This window comes from Hoplias malabaricus, chromosome X1 (genome assembly GCF_029633855.1).
Source record: "Hoplias malabaricus isolate fHopMal1 chromosome X1, fHopMal1.hap1, whole genome shotgun sequence".
Lineage (NCBI taxonomy): Eukaryota > Metazoa > Chordata > Actinopteri > Characiformes > Erythrinidae > Hoplias > Hoplias malabaricus.
In genome coordinates, this window is record NC_089818.1 from 372,818 (window position 1) to 394,756 (window position 21,939).

The following is a 21,939-nucleotide window of genomic DNA, read 5'->3' on the forward strand; positions in this document are numbered from 1 at the left end:
TCTTCTTGTTGTCATAAATAGTGTCGCAGTGTGATGGCAGTGTTTAAAATTAGAGTGTTTATCTCGTCTACAACAAGTTTGGGACTTGTCGGGGGAGGGTCGAGTCATCTCAGTAGGCTCAAATTACATAGCTCAGTATCTCAAATAAGTACCTGAAGGATATAAAAGAGAGAAATGCATGTGTCTAGGTTTCGCTCAGATCCATTTCCATTATTAAATTAACCAGTCACAGAGCTGAATTATTTATACGTCAGAATATTTCACCACCTCGCAACTAATTTATGCCATTTTAATAAGTTAAGCTATTTTATATTTATTCACGTATTCCATCTTTTATTTAGCAGGGACATTAAGACATTGCACATTAATAATATCAAAATAAATGAGTCATCTCATTTTCATCTATTATTTCATTTTATTCTTAATGTTTATTAAATGCCATGTAAATGTTATTCAACTCTAAACATTTCTGATGAAATTCAGATATTCAGATTCAGATGCTTATGTTTGTGATTTAGCTCCATGATTCTGCGGATGAGGGTCAGTGGTCAGTGGTGAGGGAACAGGGCGTGTGATCGGAAGGTTGCTGGTTCAATCCCCAGAGCCAGCAGGTCATGACTGAAGTGCCCTTGAGCCAGGCACCTAACCCCCAGCCGCTCCCCAGGCGCCGTGGCTAGGGCCGCCCACCGCACCGGGCACTGCTCGCTGCCCCCTAGTGTTCACTAGTGTGTGTAAATGTGTGTTTCACTGCACGGATTGGGTTAAATGCGGAGGACAGTAGCCAATAAAGTGATTCTGTTTCAAAACATTAACCACCAAACAAAACAACCAGATATGTTCTAATTCTAATATGTGCAATAAATCATATCTGAGCCAATACCAGTCCAAACACAGCCAGAATGACCTAGAGCCGGCGCTTCACTCATCACTGGCTCTCTGATGGTCACTTTGTGAGTCGCTCTGAATAAGAGCATCTGCTAAATGCTGTAAATGTAAATTAACATACATGATCCATTAAGCCACCAACCTTTTAACATTTCTCTCTCTTTTTTTTTAAATCCCAAATCTTACCCCATTCACTGATCATTACCTGTATGAGCTGATAGCTAGAGCTCCCTCTGTTCATTCACACTGACACCAGCCTCGCGATGTGGAGGCACGCACATGCACACGTTTAATATAAACTATCAATAGATGAGATTAACGTGAGCTCGTTTTACAGTAACAGTGAGGTGGAATGATAGCGAACAATATTAATAGTAATAATTTGCCCGTAGTACGGTTTGTTAGACTTTAATCTTTGAGTTTCAGGAAATAATAGGTTGATAGTAAATGCAGGTGGATATTTTTGTAATGAAAGTATATTTTTAAACAAATAAAACCTCACGGTAAATGTGCTTGCGTGTGAATGTGAATAGGAACACAAGTAAGCAGCAAGAATTAATGGCATTTGACATTGATTTTAATGAGTTGCACTGGAACTAATAATTACTGCAGGGTTGGAATGCCTGGTATTTAATGGAGAAAATTATAAAATTTTATTCTTCATTATTGTTAAGGCCTTGGCTTACTGGGATTTAATGATGGGTTTTAGAATCAGAGTTTATAGTAAGCTGAGTGTGTTGATACGACCTAAACACTTAAGCATGAGCCTTTCTTATGAAATTTACTTTCTCTAGGATTGCCTGAAAATACACAGTATTTGTGGCCGTTTAATTTTTTTTTCCCCTTGCCTCTCTCCATCAATTTTACACAAAGCCAAGTGTTTATTCTGTTAAAGTGACTCTGTAATCATCAGGTAGATGCTGCTTCTATACACATACACACACACACACACACACACACAGAGCAGGAAGGACGAGCTGCAGAATGTGCATTTATTCTGATTAAGTGCCTTCACTATTGGCTGGTGTGTGAATAGCAGAGGCCAAAATAGTGTAAATAGCATGAGGGGGTTCTCTCTCTCTCTCTATTGCTCACTCTCTCTCTCTCTCACCATTGCGCTCTCTCTCTCTCTCTCTCTCTCTCTCTCACCATTGCGCTCTCTCTCTCTCTCTCTCTCTCTCTCTCACCATTGCTCTCTCTCTCTCTCTCTCTCTCTTTCTCTCTCTCTCTCTCACCATTGCTCTCTCTCTCTCTCTCTCTCTCTCTGCCCTGGGGTCTCTCGCTCATTTTGACCATTAAAGCTTAATGTGACGGAACACCACTTGTCGAGTGCTTCGCGGAGCTAAGGGTCTGAATTAAAAACCATGAGCCGGGAGATACGTGTTTTATGCGTCTCTTTTGTTGGTTGTTCCAAGGCCTCGTCTCTGAACGCTGTGTTTACCAGGTCTAATAACAGGGTGGAGGAACAGATTAAAACCAGAGGATCAGGATGAATAAGAAAAAATAACAGCGTTGCACACAAAAGCCCTGGAAGCTTTTAGATTATTTATTAATTATATTATTCCTTTATATTTTACGTTTCTAGGTGAATCTAGTTTTAAAGGCGGCCTGGATTAGAATCACAGAACGTTTGGTACTGAAATGTATTACTTTAATGCTGTAATTACTCAGCTGTTTTAATTTTCTATTTGTAAGTGGACAAACAATATGCAACATTCATCTTATAATCCATTTTTGATTTTTATTTGTGAATTCAATGGATTAGAAACAAATATCATTGTAGTAAAATTAGTAAAATACATTTCTCAGAAAACGAATATCAGTGAAGTGTAATAAATAAAGGGAGTTAAATTATATATATATAGTTATTTAATGCTGTATTTATGAAAGGCGGGGGTGGGGCTTCCCTACATATAACTATCATTTCTATAGGTATGTGGAGGTCAGTATAAAAATAAATGAATGTTGTTAGGCTGTGTACCAGGCATAAAGCTCTGAACAGACTGTATTCCATTCGCAGCACAGCCTTGAACAGACATGAGCCGAGAAGTCAAAGATGCTCTTGACACAATACAGTTCAGAAATATGAGAAACCAGAGCTGTTTCTGCCCACAGCTTTGAAAAGGACTGTTTGGAAGACGGAACGTGGTGAGAGCTTTTAAAGAGAGCGCATTTCAGGCCCATCATACCAGTATACACCCACTTTAATGAGCTCATCATCACACGTTCTGTATCTCTTAGTCACGTTACGTCCAGAGGTCACTGCGTTCTTTCTCCGTGGCCTGGTGCCTCGTGGATAAACACAGGGTCACTTTTTTCCTTATATTTCTTTTTTGAAGCTGTGAATTCCTCCCTCGTTTGTACAAGAGCTCTCTCTGCTTTATGTAGCTAAACTCTTTTCACTTCATAGAAACACAACAATAACTCGCCTTAACCTGTATTTTAGAAAAGGACTGCCATGTTCAAAACTAAGCATGTGTTGAATGCACCACAGAAGCCCAACTTTTATTTTTCAGCACTGTGCTCCTTCTTTCAAGAGCTCCGCAGCTTTTTAACGAATAACTCGTACTGAAATGGGAAAACATGACTTAAATAGGTTTAGAAGATTTTGAAAAGAGCCAGAAGACTAAACCTAAAGTACATGACGTTATCACAATGTCTTCAAGGTTTAATAAGTTTCAGACACAAGCCACAGCTTATGTATGCACCGTATGTGTGGTTTTATTATTATTATATTCACAGTAATAGATTACGGTGTGAGTATAGAGTGAGAATTTGAACTGAATTTGAATTTGGCAATGAACTGGGCAGTGCCCTGTAATGACCGTCAGTGACAGATGCTGTAAATAATGTGTATTGAAATGTTGAAAATGTGTAAAGATTATATAATTATTGAAACATTTTATATTGCGATATATATTGATATTCAATTATTGTCCAGCCCTGACTAATAAATATTGACTGCAAAATGTATGCACCTCAGGCCTTCAGTGAGGTAAAGAAAATATCAGATCATCAGTTATTCTCCTTTTCGATATTACATTTTTATTACCATGTGTTGCAGCTGCAACCACTCCCTACACCCCCCCCCCCCCACACACACACACACAGAGAGAGAGACAGAGAGAGAGAGAGAGACATTGGTGTAGACTCTCCTGGACTTGTGCTTTTCTCTGCAGACTTGCTGTTTTTCTCTGTCCCTTTCCCTGAGCGCTCTCTCTCTCTCTCTCTCTTTCTCTGTCTCTCTCTCTCTTTCTCTCTCTCTCCCTCCCTTCGTGGGGAGCAGCTGTGACTCACTTCTCGCTCCCAAAACATCTCGGTCCACTCCAGCTGTCGTCTCTCTCTCTCCCAGCTGCTGCCCAGCACGTTAACCCACTTCTCCTGTGTAAAAAATAAAAATCTAACAAATAAGAGAGAGATAAACAGAGCAGGCAGAGCCACTGGGACCAGGCCGAGCTCCGGTCTGGAACTAGCTGTGCTCAGCACACTCTCAGGAGACTGATATCACCATCCCTCACTCTTTAGTTCCACGTGTGTGTTTAAACCAACACACCTTATCCACTTGTGTATTCCCAAGGAACATCTGATACTTCAGAACATGGTGCTGCTCAGTAGAACTGCAGGCTACAACAGTTAGAGCTGCTTTAAACATGTCTTTATTAGTGCAATACCTACTGGTGCCATCCATGTTTTGCCTCATTTTTTGGCATCAACACTGCCCTTAAGATTGTGTGAAAATGTCATGATGGACCGAGCAATAAAAGAAAAGATCATGCTTCATTTATTTCTTCAGAAATAGTATCATGTTTTGAACTGACAGTGGCAGTGTGTTTATACAGAGCTCTTGTCTTTTTAAAAGCCCATTGTTTACTTGATTTCAAAAAATCTTTGACTTGGTGTCCCTTGTCTGTTTTCTTTTAATTCTTCAGGAACAACATCAAAACTCATCAAACTTCTAGAGGAACCAGCAGAGTACACTGACCCCCAGAGAGGGAAGAGTCTGGCCAACAGCACCTTAATCCCAGTCAAAGGCATCAATAACCTGGGGAACACCTGCTTCTTCAACGCTGTCATGCAGGTAAACACTGACTCCTCTTCAGTTCCAGGTGATAAATGTATTCATATAATCACCGCTGTAGGACAACCTCTGCTTCTTGAAGAACACCTTCAGCCCTGGTTTTTCATGCCAGTTGTGGGGTTTGAACCTGTGACTTTCCAGTTCCAAGCCTGCAACCTCACTATTAGATGCCACTTAACCTTACACACTGCACCTTTATGGAATATGTTCTAAGGTTAAGAAAGCACAATAAATTCTCATTATTTAAAAAGCTTTCACTTCTTAACTCACTTTTTAAAAGCTCATTAATAAGAAGCATTTTTGCTTTGTTACTTACAGCATTTTAACTTTAATAGAATGCAGTTGGACCTAATTTGAACTGTGTTATACATGTACATGTAAAGAAATGGATATTATTTATTGGAAGCAGTGCTACTAAAGCTTGGTATAGTGATTATAAACATGTGCAATTTGGTGTAACCCCAGACATCTACTGATAACCAACCCAGCTTTTGTTAGCACTCAGATTCAACTTAATGTCTCATACCTTGAGACATGTTTTTAATTTTTCAGAATCTGTCTCAAACACACATGCTCAATGACCTCATCCTGGAAATGAAGGAGAAAGGACACAAGAGGAAGATCTGTCCTCAGCCAGACACCAACCTTGTATGTATTTCTCTAATAGCTTCTAAAGTGAGAAGAAGAATATTCCACATGTAGGATGACCACTGATCATCACTGTGCATGCTAGACTGTTGTTAATCTACTAAGGGGATGTAACAGTAATAAAGCAGTGATCCAAGGTTCATCATCATCTTCACCACCAGTGATGGACCTGTTTACTTCCAATTAGCTAAAATTGTTAGCACAACATAATCAACTGCTCCCTCACCATGAGTCCAGAAATGGTGCAGTTGGACCTGATGTTGTGTGTATGTTTTTATCAGGCTCCACTGACTGTAACTCTGCCGTCTCCTGAACCCCTGACCTCCGCCATGTTCCTGTTCCTCCACGGCATGAAGGAGCCCGGCAAGGGGCCAGTTTCTCCAAAAATCCTCTTCAGCCAACTCTGCCAGAAGTAAGAAAACATTGTGTGTTCATGTTAAGATTTTATAGAGTGCAGAGTGATGAAATAGCCACTCCATGGTGATTTTATTAGCTCTGTTACTCTGTTATTTCAATGAAACACCACCTGTTTCCAGAGGAAGATTAGAGAAGAATATAGTAAACCTTTCATCGGATTGCTTTACTTTTATTCTGATTGCGTAAAATGCAGCTTGGAACCACCATGTGTGTGTGTGTGTGAGGAAGAGTGAGCTGAGAGAAAGACACTAGTAAACTAGAATAAACAGAGTGAAAACACTGTGACTTTAAGCAGGGCTGTGGTCAACAACAGCTAAAAAACATAAAATACTGCCAATTGTATCTGTGAGAAAGCAACATTCGATTACCTTATGAACTGTGAGCACAGTCTAAGAGATGAGGAGCTGGTTTCAGCGCTGGATTACACTCACACTGCGCTCAGACCTTGTCCACATTCATTTGAATTTATGAAATCAAAATCTGTTTTCAAGGATGTAAAAAATATCGAACCCAAAATTGTTGTCAAAAACGTGTTCACAAAAACGTAAAATCTCAGATATGCAGCAGGGGACCACCAATGATGTCTGAGTTGTTTGCTTATCAAATAATCGGGCAGAAGTGCCAAATCTCTGGCCAATTAAGTCATTAATTGCAATAAAATAATACAATAAAATAATCCAACTTTAAATTTAGACTTTGCTGCTCCAGTCTTAGCTCTTCAGAAATTGGTTGGCTGTGAAAACGTTGTTGTAATTTACCATCTGTGACAGTCACTTAAAACCTAAAATGTTGCCATGGTAACACTTTTAATGGTTGAAAAATCAGACTATATTGACCTGCCCTGGGCTCTAGTGGTCACATCCGCTCTGTACTGCACTGACCAGCTGCCGCCTGCCCACACCTGGCACACACCTGCTCAAATGTGTTTGTGTAAATGCATTCACACTTTTGTCCGTACGTTCAGACTCACTTTTTAATGACATTCAACAATTTTGGGATGCCTCATGAATTGTAACCACGGAAACGGGTGCATGGCAGCAGTTCAAGTTGCATGTTGCACTTCATTTTCCATCGTCACGGACATGAGTTACCACGGAAACAGTTGTAGAGCGAATGCGCATCATAACGATGGCAATAAAAATTAATAATAACTTGCCAGAATGAAAATGCTTTATTGGCTTTAATGCGGGTGGCGTTTTAAGAAAAAATCGGTTCCTTATGTTGATTTTTTTAAACATTTTTTGTTAATTCCAGTGATGAACTCCTTTGTAATAAATATATATCTCAGCATTTGAACACACTGAACTGGAGCTACACTCTGCCCAGATGAAGTGAGTGTGTTTAAAGCTAGTGCTAGTACTGGTACCATCACATCATAGCTTTAAACACCACACTGCCACCTGGGCTGTGTCCCTTTTACCCAGCCTCTGTGTGTGTGTGTGTGTGTGTGTGTGTGTGTGTGTGTGAATGGTAGAGTTAGGATGGGCTCTGGCTGAGTTTAAAATGCACAGGTGAGGTCACTGAACTTTACATGGCTGGTTGGGCCTCTTTTTATGTTCCAGGTTGCTCTTTATTTTGAGCATGAATGAGTGGAGAATGTGTGCTTTATGAACATGGTGAATGGCTGGTTCGGCTGTGTGTGTGTGTGTGCAGAGGGGGGCACTGCCTGCCTGTTGTTTTAGCCTGGTTTAATGTCAGGAGGGTACTTCCGTGTTATACGTGTGTGTGTGTTTAAATGTGTTTGTATGCATGGTCTCCTGCTCACCTGGTACCACCACAGCCTGAAGCATGAGAGGTGTTCGCTTCAGTGTACCTGATGCACATGCAAACACATGCGCGTGCGCACACACACACACACACACACACACACACACACATTTATCTACATATTTATCATTATACACATCTGTCAGGGGTTTGTTCTTCTTTGCTGCGATGAAACTCTCCACTTTTCTTGGGAGATTCTAGACCAGATTTTGGAACATTTTCTGTGAGCATTTCATTGAATTCAGCCTCAGAAACATTACCAAGGTCAGCTACTGATGTCAGACTCCTAGCTCAGCATTTCAACTTTCTCCCAAATTATGGAGCTCCGTCACCCCAGAGAACAACGTTCCACTGCACCACAGCCCGGTTCCTGAAGGCTTTGTGTCCCTCTGACTGCGTTAGACTTTAGACTTCTTTAAAACTTTTAAATTCAGCAGTTGTGGGAGGTGCCAGAATTGGTCAGTCATATTTGTACAAATTGAGGGGGCACAGATTTGTGTGTCTGTGTGTGTGTGTGTGTGTGTGTGTGTGTGTGTTGGGGGGCAGGGGGTGGGTGCAGCTGGAGGTTGCTGGCATAGTTTCTGGAGTCCAGACCTAATGCCAGCTGGACTGATCAGAATTAACCAGCGCCAGACCCAGTTCAGCAGGGACACAACACACACTGCTGACCACACACTGCTTCTGGTGCCAGTGAAGGTCACGGCCTGTGACTGTTCTCTTTAACACACACACACGTTGGTTTCACTATAGATGTTAGGACTTTCCATAGACATAATGATATGTGGCTAATGTAACAATACACCTAACATTAACCTCAGTAAATAAAGGTTGATTTGGATTTAAAACGTCATATTTATATATATTTGGAATGAAAACATTTAGAAATGTCAGGACATGCTTTTTTATGTCCTGCCATTTCACCAAAACTGAGCATTGTAATGAGAATTGAGTGTGTTTTCCGGAATTTTGCCCTGACTTTTCATATAAACACACACACACACACACACACACACACCACACACACTCCCTTCTATATACACCATACACACATGTGAATTTGATTAAAAGTCATCGCCGTGTCTCGTCAGAGATGTGTATTTTATAAAATAATTTTGTAGCTGAATTAAATGATTTAGTTTAGAGCCTTCTTAAAGAATACAGCGGTCAAACTACAGGTACATATTCCTTATTCCTGAAGAAATGTAGCATGAGCAGGTGTCAACAACCCTTTGTCCATGTAATACAAACATAATTCATTGTGTAACTAGCCTTGAAATTAAATTTGCAGAACAACTTTAACAGCTATAGACCTCTGATGGTTAATAGTCCATCTATAGAAGCCATTTATAAGGATTTTCTCGTTCCAATGTCATCCTTTGTTGGCTGTGGTGGGGTTTTATTATCGGCTGACTCTATTTATCTCTGAGCATATGAATGTGAAAAGCCTGGTTATTTTATTGCGTATGGATTATCATGGGGTTTGAAACTGCAGCATATAGAACATACCGCTTCTGATTGGGGTTTATTCTTCACATATGCTTTTCCAAGTGCGTGTTTTATGTCCTTTTTTTAATGACAGTCAAGTGCTGAATAGAGAATAATAAGCTGGTGTGGAGTGATATAAGTAAGCCTAAGTGCATGTCTTTTTAAGTGCACAGAAAAATGTTTTCAATGCATTTTATTCCACATGAACGGCGTGTATTATTAGGTGTACAACTACATTTTAAAGCATTTTTGTGTAATTTTGTTTTGTTAACTGTTGTGTAGGTATTACTAAACTATTTGGTCATATGGTGACTTGCTGAACGACTTGAAGTAACTCAACAAACTGCTTTAAATCCTTGACTTACAACAGGAAAGATTAAAAAGTAAGGTCATGTTTGGCAGAAGGGTGAATGCAATTATGTACATACAACGAAACATGTCTTCCACATTTTACTCATCGGTGGCAGTGAACACACACACACTAGTGCACTTGGGGCAGTGAACACACACCCAGAGCAGAGGTTTGTGGGTTTGGCACCTTGCTCAAGGCCCTCTCAGTTGTGGATTGAGGAGGAGGACTGTGCTGTTCCTTCACTCCCACCGCACCCAGATTTTCTGCCACTTGTGGGAATCAAACCACCGACATTTCAACCCTAAGCCCTCATCTCTAACCATTAGGCCACATCCTGGAGATGTGAATGGGGTGTAAAGGGGGTGCTGGTGTGTTTTATTATGAACTTCTGGAACCAGGTAAAACTGAAACTACAAACAACTGCTGGAACTGAACCAAGAAATTGGTGGAAATTGTTAATTTACGGCAAAGTAAATTTCCCCAAAAACATTTGTCGCAATCGATGCAGATGTTGCTTTTCAAAACCTTTAAAGACATGCGAAAATGAGTTGATGATTTATCGCTGTAAAAGATGAAACTTTATTCACTGCTGGAATTCGTAAGTTGCTCGAAAGATGGCGTAAGGTGATGGATAACAACGGAGAAAACTTCAACATTTTTACATTGTTAAAATAAGGCATTTACATAGTTTTAGAATGTACTTTTAAACGTTTTGGAGAAACACATGAGTCTGAACATATTTAGTGCTCGCTAGAGAGGTTCAAAGCCTAGGTCAATATTCACTCATCCATCCAAATCATTGAATTCAGGGGTTCACTTCCATGGCCACAGGTGAATACAACCAGGCCCTCTGTCTACAAACATGGGTGAAAGAATGGGTCACTGTCCATCACCAGAGGGAACGTCATTCTCTGCAATGGGTTAGGGTCCAGAACTAATCATCCAACATCAGTACTTAACCTCGCTAAAGATAATGTGGCTGGAAGCCACCAGACTCACAGCAGAGTTCCTACATCTAGTGTAAAGCCTTCTCAGAAGAGTAGAGGCCCTCAGCTCTTACCTCTGAACATCTGTGTCTTAAAGTAGATGAACTGATTTTAAAGAGGGGCTAAACATCTTTGACATGTAGCGTATTGTACAGGGTCAGAGAGCACGTAATCCAGGCTGCTTCAGATTACTTGTGTCTCAGCCGAGTGGCTTCATTAGAGGGAAGAGGGAAATGACTGTACAGTCGATGCTTTTCACTGCTCTGTTGTACGAATCCAGTAGCAGTGTGTGTTGTGTGTATTTAGTGCAGTGTATGTGATGTGGGGCTAACGCTTGTGAGTGTGTGTGTGTGTATCTGAGCATGCAGGGTGTGTTTTGCACGCTCAGCTGAGGCTGTGTGGTGTGTGTGGGGTGTGTGGAGGGTGGGGGTAGGTTGGGGTAAGAGCAGTCTGGTACTAACTCATCCGCTGTTAATTGTGTTAGCGACTGCAGCTGTCCCACTGTGGCACGGCCAGATTGGACAGAAACGCTAAAGGCTCCTTCTGCTTCATCTTCCACTGCACTGAGCTTCCACAACATCTCTCTCTCTCTCTGACTCTCTCTCTCTCTCTCATGCACTTGCTGACACTCTCTCTCTCTCTCTCATGTTCTTGCTGACTCTCTCTCTCACTGACTCTCTCTGTCTCTCTCTCACGCTCTAGCTGACTCTCTCTCTTTCTCTCTCTCATGTTCTTGCTGACTCTCTCTCACTGACTCTCTGTCTCTCTATCACGCTCTAGCTGTCCCTCGCTCTCTGTCTCTCTCACGCTCTAGCTGACGCTCTAGCTGACTCTCTCTCTCTTGTTCTAGCTGTCTCTAAAACTCTCATTCTGTCTCTCAATTGCTCTCTCTTGCGCTCTAGCTGACTCTATCCCTCTCTCACACACTTTCTCTCATTGCTTTCAATCTTCTCTTTATTCTTTTTCTTCACCTTCTCTCTGTTGCTCTCTCTAACTTTCTCTCTCTCTATCACGCTCTAGCTGTCCCTCGCTCTCTCTCTCTCATTGCTCGCCATCTTCTCTTGGTGTTTTTTCTCTCTTCTCCCTCTATCATTTCAAGTTCAAGATGTGTTTTATTGACATGACAAAATGACATTATAATTGTCAAAACATCTGACATTATTCATCAGATTTCTGCTCACATTTTTCTACCTTGTGATGATCTGCGAGAACTGATGTATTTCTGATCTTCTGATCCATCCACCGTGGAAAAGAGGAAGTGGTCAGGCTCTGAGCAAGGCACCATCCCACCATCTTCTCTTTTTTCTTCTTTGATGGTGGGGTTTGACCCCTGACGGAGAGCCCTCTGGGCAGAGCTCTGTAGAGGAGAGAGAGGACAGCAAGTGAGGAGGAGAAGGAGGAGGAGGAGGAGGAGGAGGGGGGGGGAGGGATGGAGGGATCTGGCCTGTGTTGAAGCAGGTGGCAGAAGCTCCTTCTCTGGACAAACCGTCAGAACTCATCAACACAGTGTGCCTGACCATTCGTACTATTTCCCTCTCTCTCTCTCTCTCTCTCTCTCTCTCTCTCTCTCTCTCCTCTCCCTTTCACACACATAATCTTTAACACAGTGAATGAGCCAAGATGATTTACAAACCTGGAATATTCAGTAGTTAATGATAATATACAGAGCCCTGAAGAAGGTAGATAATTATTTATATTTAAATACATTTTTAAATCCACTGTTAAAACATGATGTGTTTGTTTAGTGATGACTCTGCTCTGAGAGAGTGACACAAGATTTTGTATTTTGTGATTTTGTTGTTATTGTTATTATTATTATTTTATCTGCAGTTTTCTTCTGCTGGAGTTTAGTGGATGGGACTAAATTTGCTGTACGTAATAACATCTGCCACCAAACCAATCAGGAGATAGCAGTAGGTTTACGGCATTCACATCGACGAAGACACTGTTGGTATGGGAGTGTTTATTCAGGTTCAGTGATATCAGCGATGAAACTCTATATGACGTGTACAAATACGTTTTAAAGCCTTTTTTCAGTATTAAAACATTCTCATGCTTTTGCCTTTTTACTGTAACTGTTGTGTAGTATTAAAAACAAAAATTGTTATTTTATTCAACAAAATATACCCTAAATATTATGCAGTTTAAAAATCGCAAGAGACAAGAGTCTTATTATTGAGCGCCACATTCGTTCTGAGCTCCATCAGGAAAAAGCACTGCAGACTGATGGATTTGTTCTGTTCTTGGGGATAATACTGTATCCAAAATGATGTGATGTTGTGTTTGGGCGATTTAAAGATAAAATGAGAGTTGTAATTTTTAATACTATGCAACCGTTGGAGAATGTGTTGAATTTTGAATTTCAGTTCTACACTCATTAAGCACTGAATATATTGGAAAGTAACACAGGTAAATTCTTTTTGTGGATCTTCAGGATTTAATATACTCTAAAAACAAGTGGACAGTTATTTTAAAATATATAGAGGCTGTGAATGAATAAACTAAGAGCACATTTTAGTTTTATTCATGAGAGAAAAGCCCAAGCATTTCCCTGAACTGTTAAGACCTTCTTTTAAATGCGCACTTCAAAGACAACAGAAGCTTGAATGCAGAATTGGGACACACTCACACACTCCGCTCATGGCCTTTTTACTTAATAAGTACTTTATCAGTAAATTATCTCCCTAACTTCAGCTTTTTAAAACATATGGCCCTCAAACTATTCAATTTGTTTTATTCCGTTTTGACAAAAGAAAAATGCAGAGACTCTTTTACATTTTCCAAGCTCTGTTTGTAACTGGGTTTTATGTGTGAGACATGATTTGGCAGTGGATTGTGGGTAATAGCCTTCACCAAAGTGTGGCTTGATGCGCACTTGCAAGAAGGGTTCATTTAAGTGCTCACGGGAGTGGGGGGTGTTAAAGAATGAATGACACTGGACGCCCCACAGCCGTGTGCACTTAACAGTGCACACAAAGGAAGGGTGCAAGTGTAAGTAATGACACAGGGCTGTGACCTTTGGCCTTCCTTAAATTTGACGTCTGCGTATGACACCACACCAGCTGCTGCTGCACGGCTGCCACTGCAACAACAGGTTCTTCCAGCTCTGGCCTCAGTTAAACATCTGGCCACAGCATCTGGATCACATCTGGCCCAAGGTGGACAGGGAGAGTCCAAGGAGAGTGTGCTTCGTCATCTCCAGCACGACGGAGAATTGTACACTGAGTTTACATCAGGGTTAATTTAATGTTTAGTTATGTTTCAGCTGTAGACAAATGCAGTGGTGTGGGGTAGTTACCCAAGTGGTGTGGGGTAGTTACCTAACTAAACGACTTCCAACAGTTGGTGGGGAGTTTTCTCACTTCTCAGCATTTTCATGTCTCAACTTTGACTGATTGTGGTCAGATTTACACCATTAAAGGCAAAGTAGACGATTCTGATGATTCACTCGCAGCAAAACACACCCCCTCTGGTTGTGTGCATTCAGAAGCTCCACATCTTTTAAGGTGGAATGCTATGTTTGAGTAAGACAATCGACTGTTGGTTAAAGTTTCACTTGTCTCTATGTTTTTATTCACTGTTTGAATTACCACAGAAACTCATTTATAAGTCGAGCAGTTTAGTTTTGTAGCACTTTCAGTATTTGTTTACGTTCATGCAGTAAACGATCTCCCGAATTTGAAGTCAGTTCCTCCTTAAGTAAGAGTAAGCACAAAAATAAGCCAGTGTTACCCCCCTATGGAGCAGGAATAGAACAACATCCTCGTCTCTTTTCATGCTTTTCAATATTCTGAGGTCTCGCCACCGTCTAAATGCCTCCAGAGGGTTCAGACCAAGACTCTTAGTTTGTTTCCCATTTACTGAACTAGGACTGCGTATAAACACCTGACCTTTTTCCAGCACCTAAACAGACTGGAGATCTAGCAGATGATGAGGTAACATTCTCTGAATGTTATACACAGAGATTTGAATTAAAATCATGAACATTACTTCATATTTCAGCGTCTACTTCAGTTTTCCAACAGCAAACTCTTAGTGCCTTAGTTTAGATCGAATCGGTTATACATTTCAGGAAATGATTAAACAGATGAGAACAGCTTTAGGCAGCTATAGAAATGGTTTTGGACCCGAATCCCGCATTTTGCGGGGTGAAAAACACACCTTATATAATCAGCTTTGTAAGTCTTGAATGTCTGAATGCGTCTGTGAGCTCCGTATACAGTTAGAAAGCGCAGATCTAAAAATAGCGCTCTCATCGCGGTGCTGTGAAGCCTCTGGGAGTAATCCAGTGTGAAAAACCACCTAAAAATCAAGGCGCTCCTTCAAAATTTTTGTCTTATGTCCTTGTCATGAAAGACTCTAATGATAGGCGCTAAAATCATAAAAAAAACCGCTGAAAAAGGGACAAGAAAGACGCTGTTTACTTTCAGTTTCGTTTTGACTCACATAACGTCAACCCACGCTGTCTCTGGGCAGAAAAATATGAGTCATCAGCAAAAACATATTCCTATTATTGATTTATAGTTTTTCAAGGTTTTTTTTAGGTTTCACATCAAATAACACTGCATTAGATCAACAAATATAAACTAAAAAGCTTAAATAATTATTTATTGTGTGTTTTCTAAATAAACAAGTATTATTTCATCATTTTTTAAAAAGATTATAATAATAATAATAATAACTGTAAACATTATCAGCATCTGAGAAAACTGCCAAAGTACCAAAATGTTTTTTATTTGTTGGGATATTGTCCATATTTGCCCTGAACTAAATTCCTGAAAGTCTGGGCCTGTTGTGACTGTCAGAGCTTTATCAGTCATACATCCCAGAGCTTAGAATATCAAGAAAAATATGTCCGTCTGATGCTACAAATTTATTTTATCACATTAACATGACATTTAATAAATTAGCATCAAAAATGCTTATGTTTTCAACTAAAAGACACCTCACACTAACAATCTGTGTCAAGATATCCACTGTGGGAATATGATTTCAAGGCTGTACATTGAGAGATAAATTTAAAAAAAGCAGGCGCTAGGTAAAATTTTTGGTCAAAACATGACAAATTTATAGAAAAATTGATTTATCGGTCAGCATGAAAACTGTAATCAAGTGATTACATATTTGAGTAGCTAAGGTTCTTTAGAAAATAAAACAACATAGCCATATTCAATATGTCACATAATTACTGTTTAAATGCAACTGAAAGAGGCACTGACAAATAAACGGAATAGCAAAATAGCTATATGTATAGGGTCCATCGAGTTAACACTGTTTTATCTCAGCTAAACAGATGTATTTGCTGTTGAAAAGCTATATATATTTAGATACGTTTATATTTTTGGCTTGTGTTAATCTAGAAGACATGTCTGTTCTGTCTTAAGATTTATGTGGCACCATTTGATCCCTCTGCGCTGTGGTGATGCCTTTAAAAAAAATTAACAGAAAACCTGAAAATACGCCGTTTCCTTCAGAAGATTGTGTGTGTGTGCGTGTGTGTGTGTGTGTGCGTGTGTGTGACCCCAGCTGGTTGAATGAAAGCTGTCAGCAGGAGAATAAAAGCTGCTGTAAAGGACTGAAATCTGGAGAGTTTCCGAATGCAGTAACAGAGGAAAGGCCTTGAGCGAAGAGAATGGACATTCTTCCTCTTTTCTGCATTTGGTGGATGCTGTTGATTTGTATTTGTGAATGTGTGTGTGTGGGTGTGGGTGTGTTCGTACTGAAGTGTTTATGTTCTTGTTTGTTTATTTAGGGCTCCTCGATTTAAAGGCTACCAGCAACAGGACAGTCAGGAGCTCCTCCATTACCTGCTGGACTCTGTCAGAATGGAGGAGAGTAAGGTGAGTCTGTCGGTGTACAGTATACCACGTTTTTGGTTTATACACTGATCAATCATTGGATTAGGAACACCCACCTTGTATCTACACTCACTGTCCTTTTTATCAGCTCCACTGATCATACATTTCTCTGCATACTTTCTTACCACCATCTGCCCCCTGTTCCTCAGCGCTCAGGACCCCCACAGAGCAGGTGTGATGTGGTGGTGGATCATTCTCAGCGCTGCAGTGACACTGACGTGGTGGTGGTGTGTTAGTGTGTGTTGTGCTGGTGTAGAGTGGATCAGACACAGCAGTGCTGCTGGAGTTTTTAAACCACACAGTGTCAACGCTGGACTGACCAACCGAAAACAGCCGACAGGGTCCTGTGTCACTGATGAAGGACTAGAGGACGAGCGACACACACTGTGCAGCGACAGATGAGCTACTGTCTCTGACTCTACATCTACGAGGTAGGTGTGTATAATGGAGTGGACAGTGTGTGGACACGGATTAAAATTCGAGAAGCACTAACACACCCCACCACGTCTGTGTCACTGCAGCGCTGAGAATGATCCATCACCCAAATCATACCTGCCTCTGTGGGGGTCCTGAGCGCTGAAAATCGGGGTGAAATGGGGGTAAGAACGTCTGCAGAGAAACAGGTGGACTACAGTGGGTCTGTGTGGTCAGTAGAAACATGGTACGTGTTCCTAATCCAGTGATAGAGCTCTCTAGTGAAAATATTATGGTGCTGTCTGATCCATGCAAATGTTACAGAAAAGGGATTAAATAAAATAAATTATCGTCCCTTTCATTTTAACACAGAAATGGAGCCCAGTGGATAAAAGCCCCACAAACACAGCTATAATAAAAAAAAATAAAAACAAATAATTAAAAAAGTGTGTTCATCAAACTATGAAACATCACACACACACACACACACACACACACGATGGGGAGTTTTTGGGTCACCCCCCTACTCCCCTGTAAACCGCCCATTGAAACAGGCATGTGGTCAGAGTGTGGTGGTCTTGGCCGGTTGTCCAGAGGGTCCTGGGTACCCAGTGGTCTGAAGGATTTGGAAATAAACCTCAGTCAGACCTGTGAATGCTCACAGTTGTGGCACTTAAAGACCCTGCAATTGGGCAGGACGCATTGTAAAAGCCTGGGAAACACACAGCTGCTGAGTGAGACAAACACACACACACACACACACAGGGGGGAGGGGGCGAGGGCGAGGAGGGTTCACTCGTTAAACACATTTGTTCATTCATGCATGCGTGCGCGTCCCAGCCGCAGTATTTACAGTTACATTATGGACATTGCTCTGAGGAAGTAAAATTACTGTAAGATTTTGATCCTGCGCTGATTCTCCATCCTGCTTTGTTCTTCCCTGAGGTCCGTTAACAAACTACAGCACTGTGCCTTAATCAGAACACCCTTCATTTATTCTATTTCAAGTCAGAATCACCATTAAAATAATTGATTATTCATTGTCAGAAAATGCTTTTAACAAAACGGTAAACAGAATCCTCAACGAATCTGCCCCGTGATTTAGAAATATGACTGGAACTTATAAATATTTCAGGACAAGACCTGTTTAAAGCTATTTTAAAACTGTTAATGTATTTATTCATTTATTTATTTTAATGAAGCACTTGAATTACGATGTTAACATCTTATTCTTTTGATCGTACTCTTGTGTGAAACCTTGATTTCCACTTTAAGGTGTGTGTGTGTGTGTGTGTGTGAGAGAGAGAGAGAGAGAGAGAATCAAAAGCCCTTGAGCCAACCTACCACCAAACACCAACAAAATCAGCGTTTATTAGCTGTTAGCATGAACGATCAGAATATGCTAATTTGACCCTAGTAATTATCAGCAATTAACTTATCATCTGATGATCCGGTGTAATGAAGGTTTGCGTGTAAGGAGGGATTCTTGAGAGAGGATCACATAGTCTCCATTGAGATGTGAGTGTGTTTGTGTGTATGTGTAGGGCTGGTGATTAATTAGAGAGTGGCTCAGCGGGGTGCCTCTGTGAGAGGGGTTTTTTAGGGGTGAAGGAGAGGGATTAGCCAGGCTTTTGACCTAAATAGCCGTGGCACGGAGACGGGACAATAGCAAAACCGGTCAAAACCCCCAGACAAACGCCACCACGACCAATTATCTATTGATTGGTGCTTTACTGAAGCTGTACGTCCTCACGGTTCTCTCACTAACACACTCACTGACCATGTCACCCCCCATTAACCTCACACACTCACTCAGACACAAACATATACGGCCCTTATAGCCCTCATAATTAGCTACATATTTGAATATTTGGAGTATTTGAAGTCATTCAAGTCACAAGTAACCCACTCCGCATGAAGAGCATGACCAAGAAACAACCACTTACTTTCCCCACGTCTCAGCTTCACTGAAAAATGACTCTAAAATAGACATACAACTATGCGCTCACACGTGTGTGTTCCAGCACATTCAGACGCAGTGTGTGGAAGGTCAGGGGGCTTTTATTTATGTAAATAATTGAAATTTGCATTCAGCAAACTCTTAAACACATGGAACATCTCACAATAAACACTCAGAGGTAAACACTATCTGGGCCACGGCGAGTGTTAATGAGTCCAACACACTCCTCACGAGAGGAGTCACGACGTAAACACATATGTATTTAATGAAATATAATCATTATAAAACAATAATAATGGAAATATAAATGGAAAAAAATAACGTAAAAATGAATAAAACCAGTCGTGCAATAAGACTTTTGAATAATAATGAAATAAGTGTTTGAAATGAGTTTGACCTTTTGACATTGGTTCTCTATTCATCCTTTAATTTTCAGTAAAATTAGGAAATAAATTAAAGGTGTATTTGCTCTTTTAATATTCCGTTTAACGTTGTGAATGAGTGGTCTAGGTCGAGGTCTCATATAATAGACCATAATAAGCCTTACAAACTGTTAGGAAATGTCACAATTAATCATTAAGTAACAATAGGAAACAAGAACTAGCTTTAGCTAGAGTTGTTTAGGACTTTATAAAATATTTAAATAAAAATAGCTCTTGATTAATAAACACTGGGCTCTGAATGTGTTTGTACGTGTGGAGTGTGAGGCGATGCTGGAGTGTGTGTTCTGATCAAGTCAGTGATTAGAGCTTTACGTGATCGCTTATAAATATTGTTGTAATATTTTCTCGTCTTTGCGTCTACAGCGAATCAAATCTGCGATTCTGAAAGCGTTTAATAATCCAACAGAGAAGACTGCTGATGAGGAGACCAAGCGCAAAGTGAAAGGTAGTCTCTCTCTCTCTCTCTCTCTCTCTGACACTGTCTCTCTCTCTCTCTCTCTCTCTCTCTCTCTCTCTCCATTTATGTACACATTATATTTTTAGTCACTTACTCAGAACAATAGCACCATCTAGTGGTAGCGCTTCATTATAATAAGGGCTTGCACTCTCTCTCTCTCTCCCCCTCCCCCTTCTATCTTACATAATCCCTTTATATTTATGAATAGACCAAAAGAGATCCTTTTTGGAACCTTTACCTGCAGTAATATATTTCATATGCAAATTTACCATTTTCTAGATGTTAGAGGTCTGCCTGGGGCTGGGGCGGCTGCCTGCTAAGCCACTCCCAGTCACTAGAGGGAGACATAGAGACACTATTCATTAATTTGAGGCAATTAGTTCCACCTGGGCCACTCCTTTATTTAAGGGAAAACTACCCTCGCTGCAGCGCTCAGTCTTGGGTTTCTCTTTTCAGGGTGCCACACAAGCATGGCTAGTAATCTGCTAAAGCCTCTTGAGGTTTCTCCTGGGTCTCTCTTTCTCTCTGTCTTCTGGTTTTCCACCCGAGCTTTCCCTCTGAGTTTTGTCTGAGGGTTTCTCTGGTTTCATTTGTTATTCAATGTTTTCTTTTTTTAATAAATAGAAATAAAATAAGTTGTGTTTTTGTTTCCCCTCTTATTCTTTGCCAGTGACTGTGTTCTATCTTTAATTTGTTTTGTCTCTTCTTGTCCCTCCCTTTTGTTTTGGGAAACTCTCTTGCCTTTGTTTTTTTTTTGCTCAGTAATTCTGAGCTGATCAGTTTTCCTCTTGTGTTTCATTCATCCTGGCGCTCTTTTACATTCAGAGGTTGTTTGTGAGTCTCTGCACTCGAGTCCTATTTCTCTAGTGCTCTGTTGGTAACTCGCCCTGTTTACTCTGGTCTCCCGAACCTATGTGAACTGCCACGTTAAAGTAGATGCAAGGTCCCTGTCTAACAACAGTCTGTTGCTGGATCCTTAAAGCTGCTGACAGTCTACGTTTTGCAGTTTCGTACCCAGCCGTGTTTATTTGAATGTCACCTTTTTATAGTCTTTCCGTGTCCAAAAACGTTTTTCTTCGCACAAAGTACCAGAACCTTTGGCACCAGGAAAGAATCCAGGGCTTAAGTTTAGTGTGGAAATGACCTGCTGTTTATTTGACTGTCTGCTTGGTGACATTATGTAATACTTTAGTCAATTTAGAGAAGTGCAGCTGAGGATAAGGAACAAACACTATATCATCACCAATAAATCCACCAGAAGATGGTGTATTGATATGCTGTCATTCGAAAGAGTTTATTAAGGTAACAGAAGGGAGTTCGAAAGCTAACGTTAATTGCATTTATTCCCGTCTTCACAGAACTTTAAGAACTTAATAATCAGAACATCTTTTGAGGCCAATAAAAATGTCAAATTCTGTTTTATTTAAATAGCGTACGGCAAAGAGGGAGTGAAGATGAACTTTGTGGATCGGATCTTTGTTGGAGAACTGACAAACACCATCATGTGTGAAGAATGTGAGCATGTAAGTGTGTGTTTACCTTGTCTTAGAAGAATGGCCCTTGATGTCAATTGCTGGGAGCGAATGTGAATTAAAGAGCTCTATAAAGGGCCTTGAACTGAAGTGTGTTTGTCCTCTCTCAGATTTTCACAGTGAAGGAGGCCTTTATCGACATCTCTTTACCCATCATTGAGGAAAGGGTGAGCCACCATTTTCATGTAGCCCCAAGTTTCATGACCTCTTGACCTTGAGGAGGTAGATCTGGCAAAAGAAATTATTATATCACGACTTACGTTTCATTGTATTTTATTATGGTCGCTTTTGATTATAATCCGTTTCAAAAGTACAGGGTCAATGTGTTTAAAGTGCTACATTCATAAAGCTGCAGTGACATGTTTTAAAGCTCCAAACATCCGTTTTAAATGATTTTATTACAAACTCTTGTAGATCTCGAAGCCCACAAACCCCAGCAGATTGGGCAAATTTGGGCGGGATCAGGATGCTCCTGGTTTCCAAGGTGATGAGCCATCAGCACCACATCCTCAGGTGAATAAGAACAGCCGGAGACCCAGTGGACAGGTAAATAACTTACTACATCAAACAAGAAACCAAGAGAATCCCACATATTAGAGTTTTTTTTAAACCTACACTCACTGACCACACAGGAGCACATTATATTTCCACAATTAC

At 40.6% G+C, this 21,939-nt stretch overlaps 1 protein-coding gene across 2 annotated transcripts in view; it reads left to right on the forward strand.

Annotated features, from left to right (window-relative positions):
* The window catches only part of usp45 (ubiquitin specific peptidase 45), a 46,447-nt gene that overhangs the window by 18,314 nt on the left and 6,194 nt on the right, over positions 1 to 21,939 (forward strand). For both annotated transcript variants that reach the window (XM_066652850.1, XM_066652851.1), the window contains exons 6-13: positions 4,815 to 4,963; positions 5,516 to 5,611; positions 5,893 to 6,023; positions 16,371 to 16,458; positions 19,657 to 19,738; positions 21,182 to 21,273; positions 21,393 to 21,449; positions 21,697 to 21,828. In XM_066652850.1, coding sequence (XP_066508947.1) covers positions 4,815 to 4,963; positions 5,516 to 5,611; positions 5,893 to 6,023; positions 16,371 to 16,458; positions 19,657 to 19,738; positions 21,182 to 21,273; positions 21,393 to 21,449; positions 21,697 to 21,828 — 827 coding nt within the window. The remainder of the gene's footprint in view (positions 1 to 4,814; positions 4,964 to 5,515; positions 5,612 to 5,892; positions 6,024 to 16,370; positions 16,459 to 19,656; positions 19,739 to 21,181; positions 21,274 to 21,392; positions 21,450 to 21,696; positions 21,829 to 21,939) is intronic.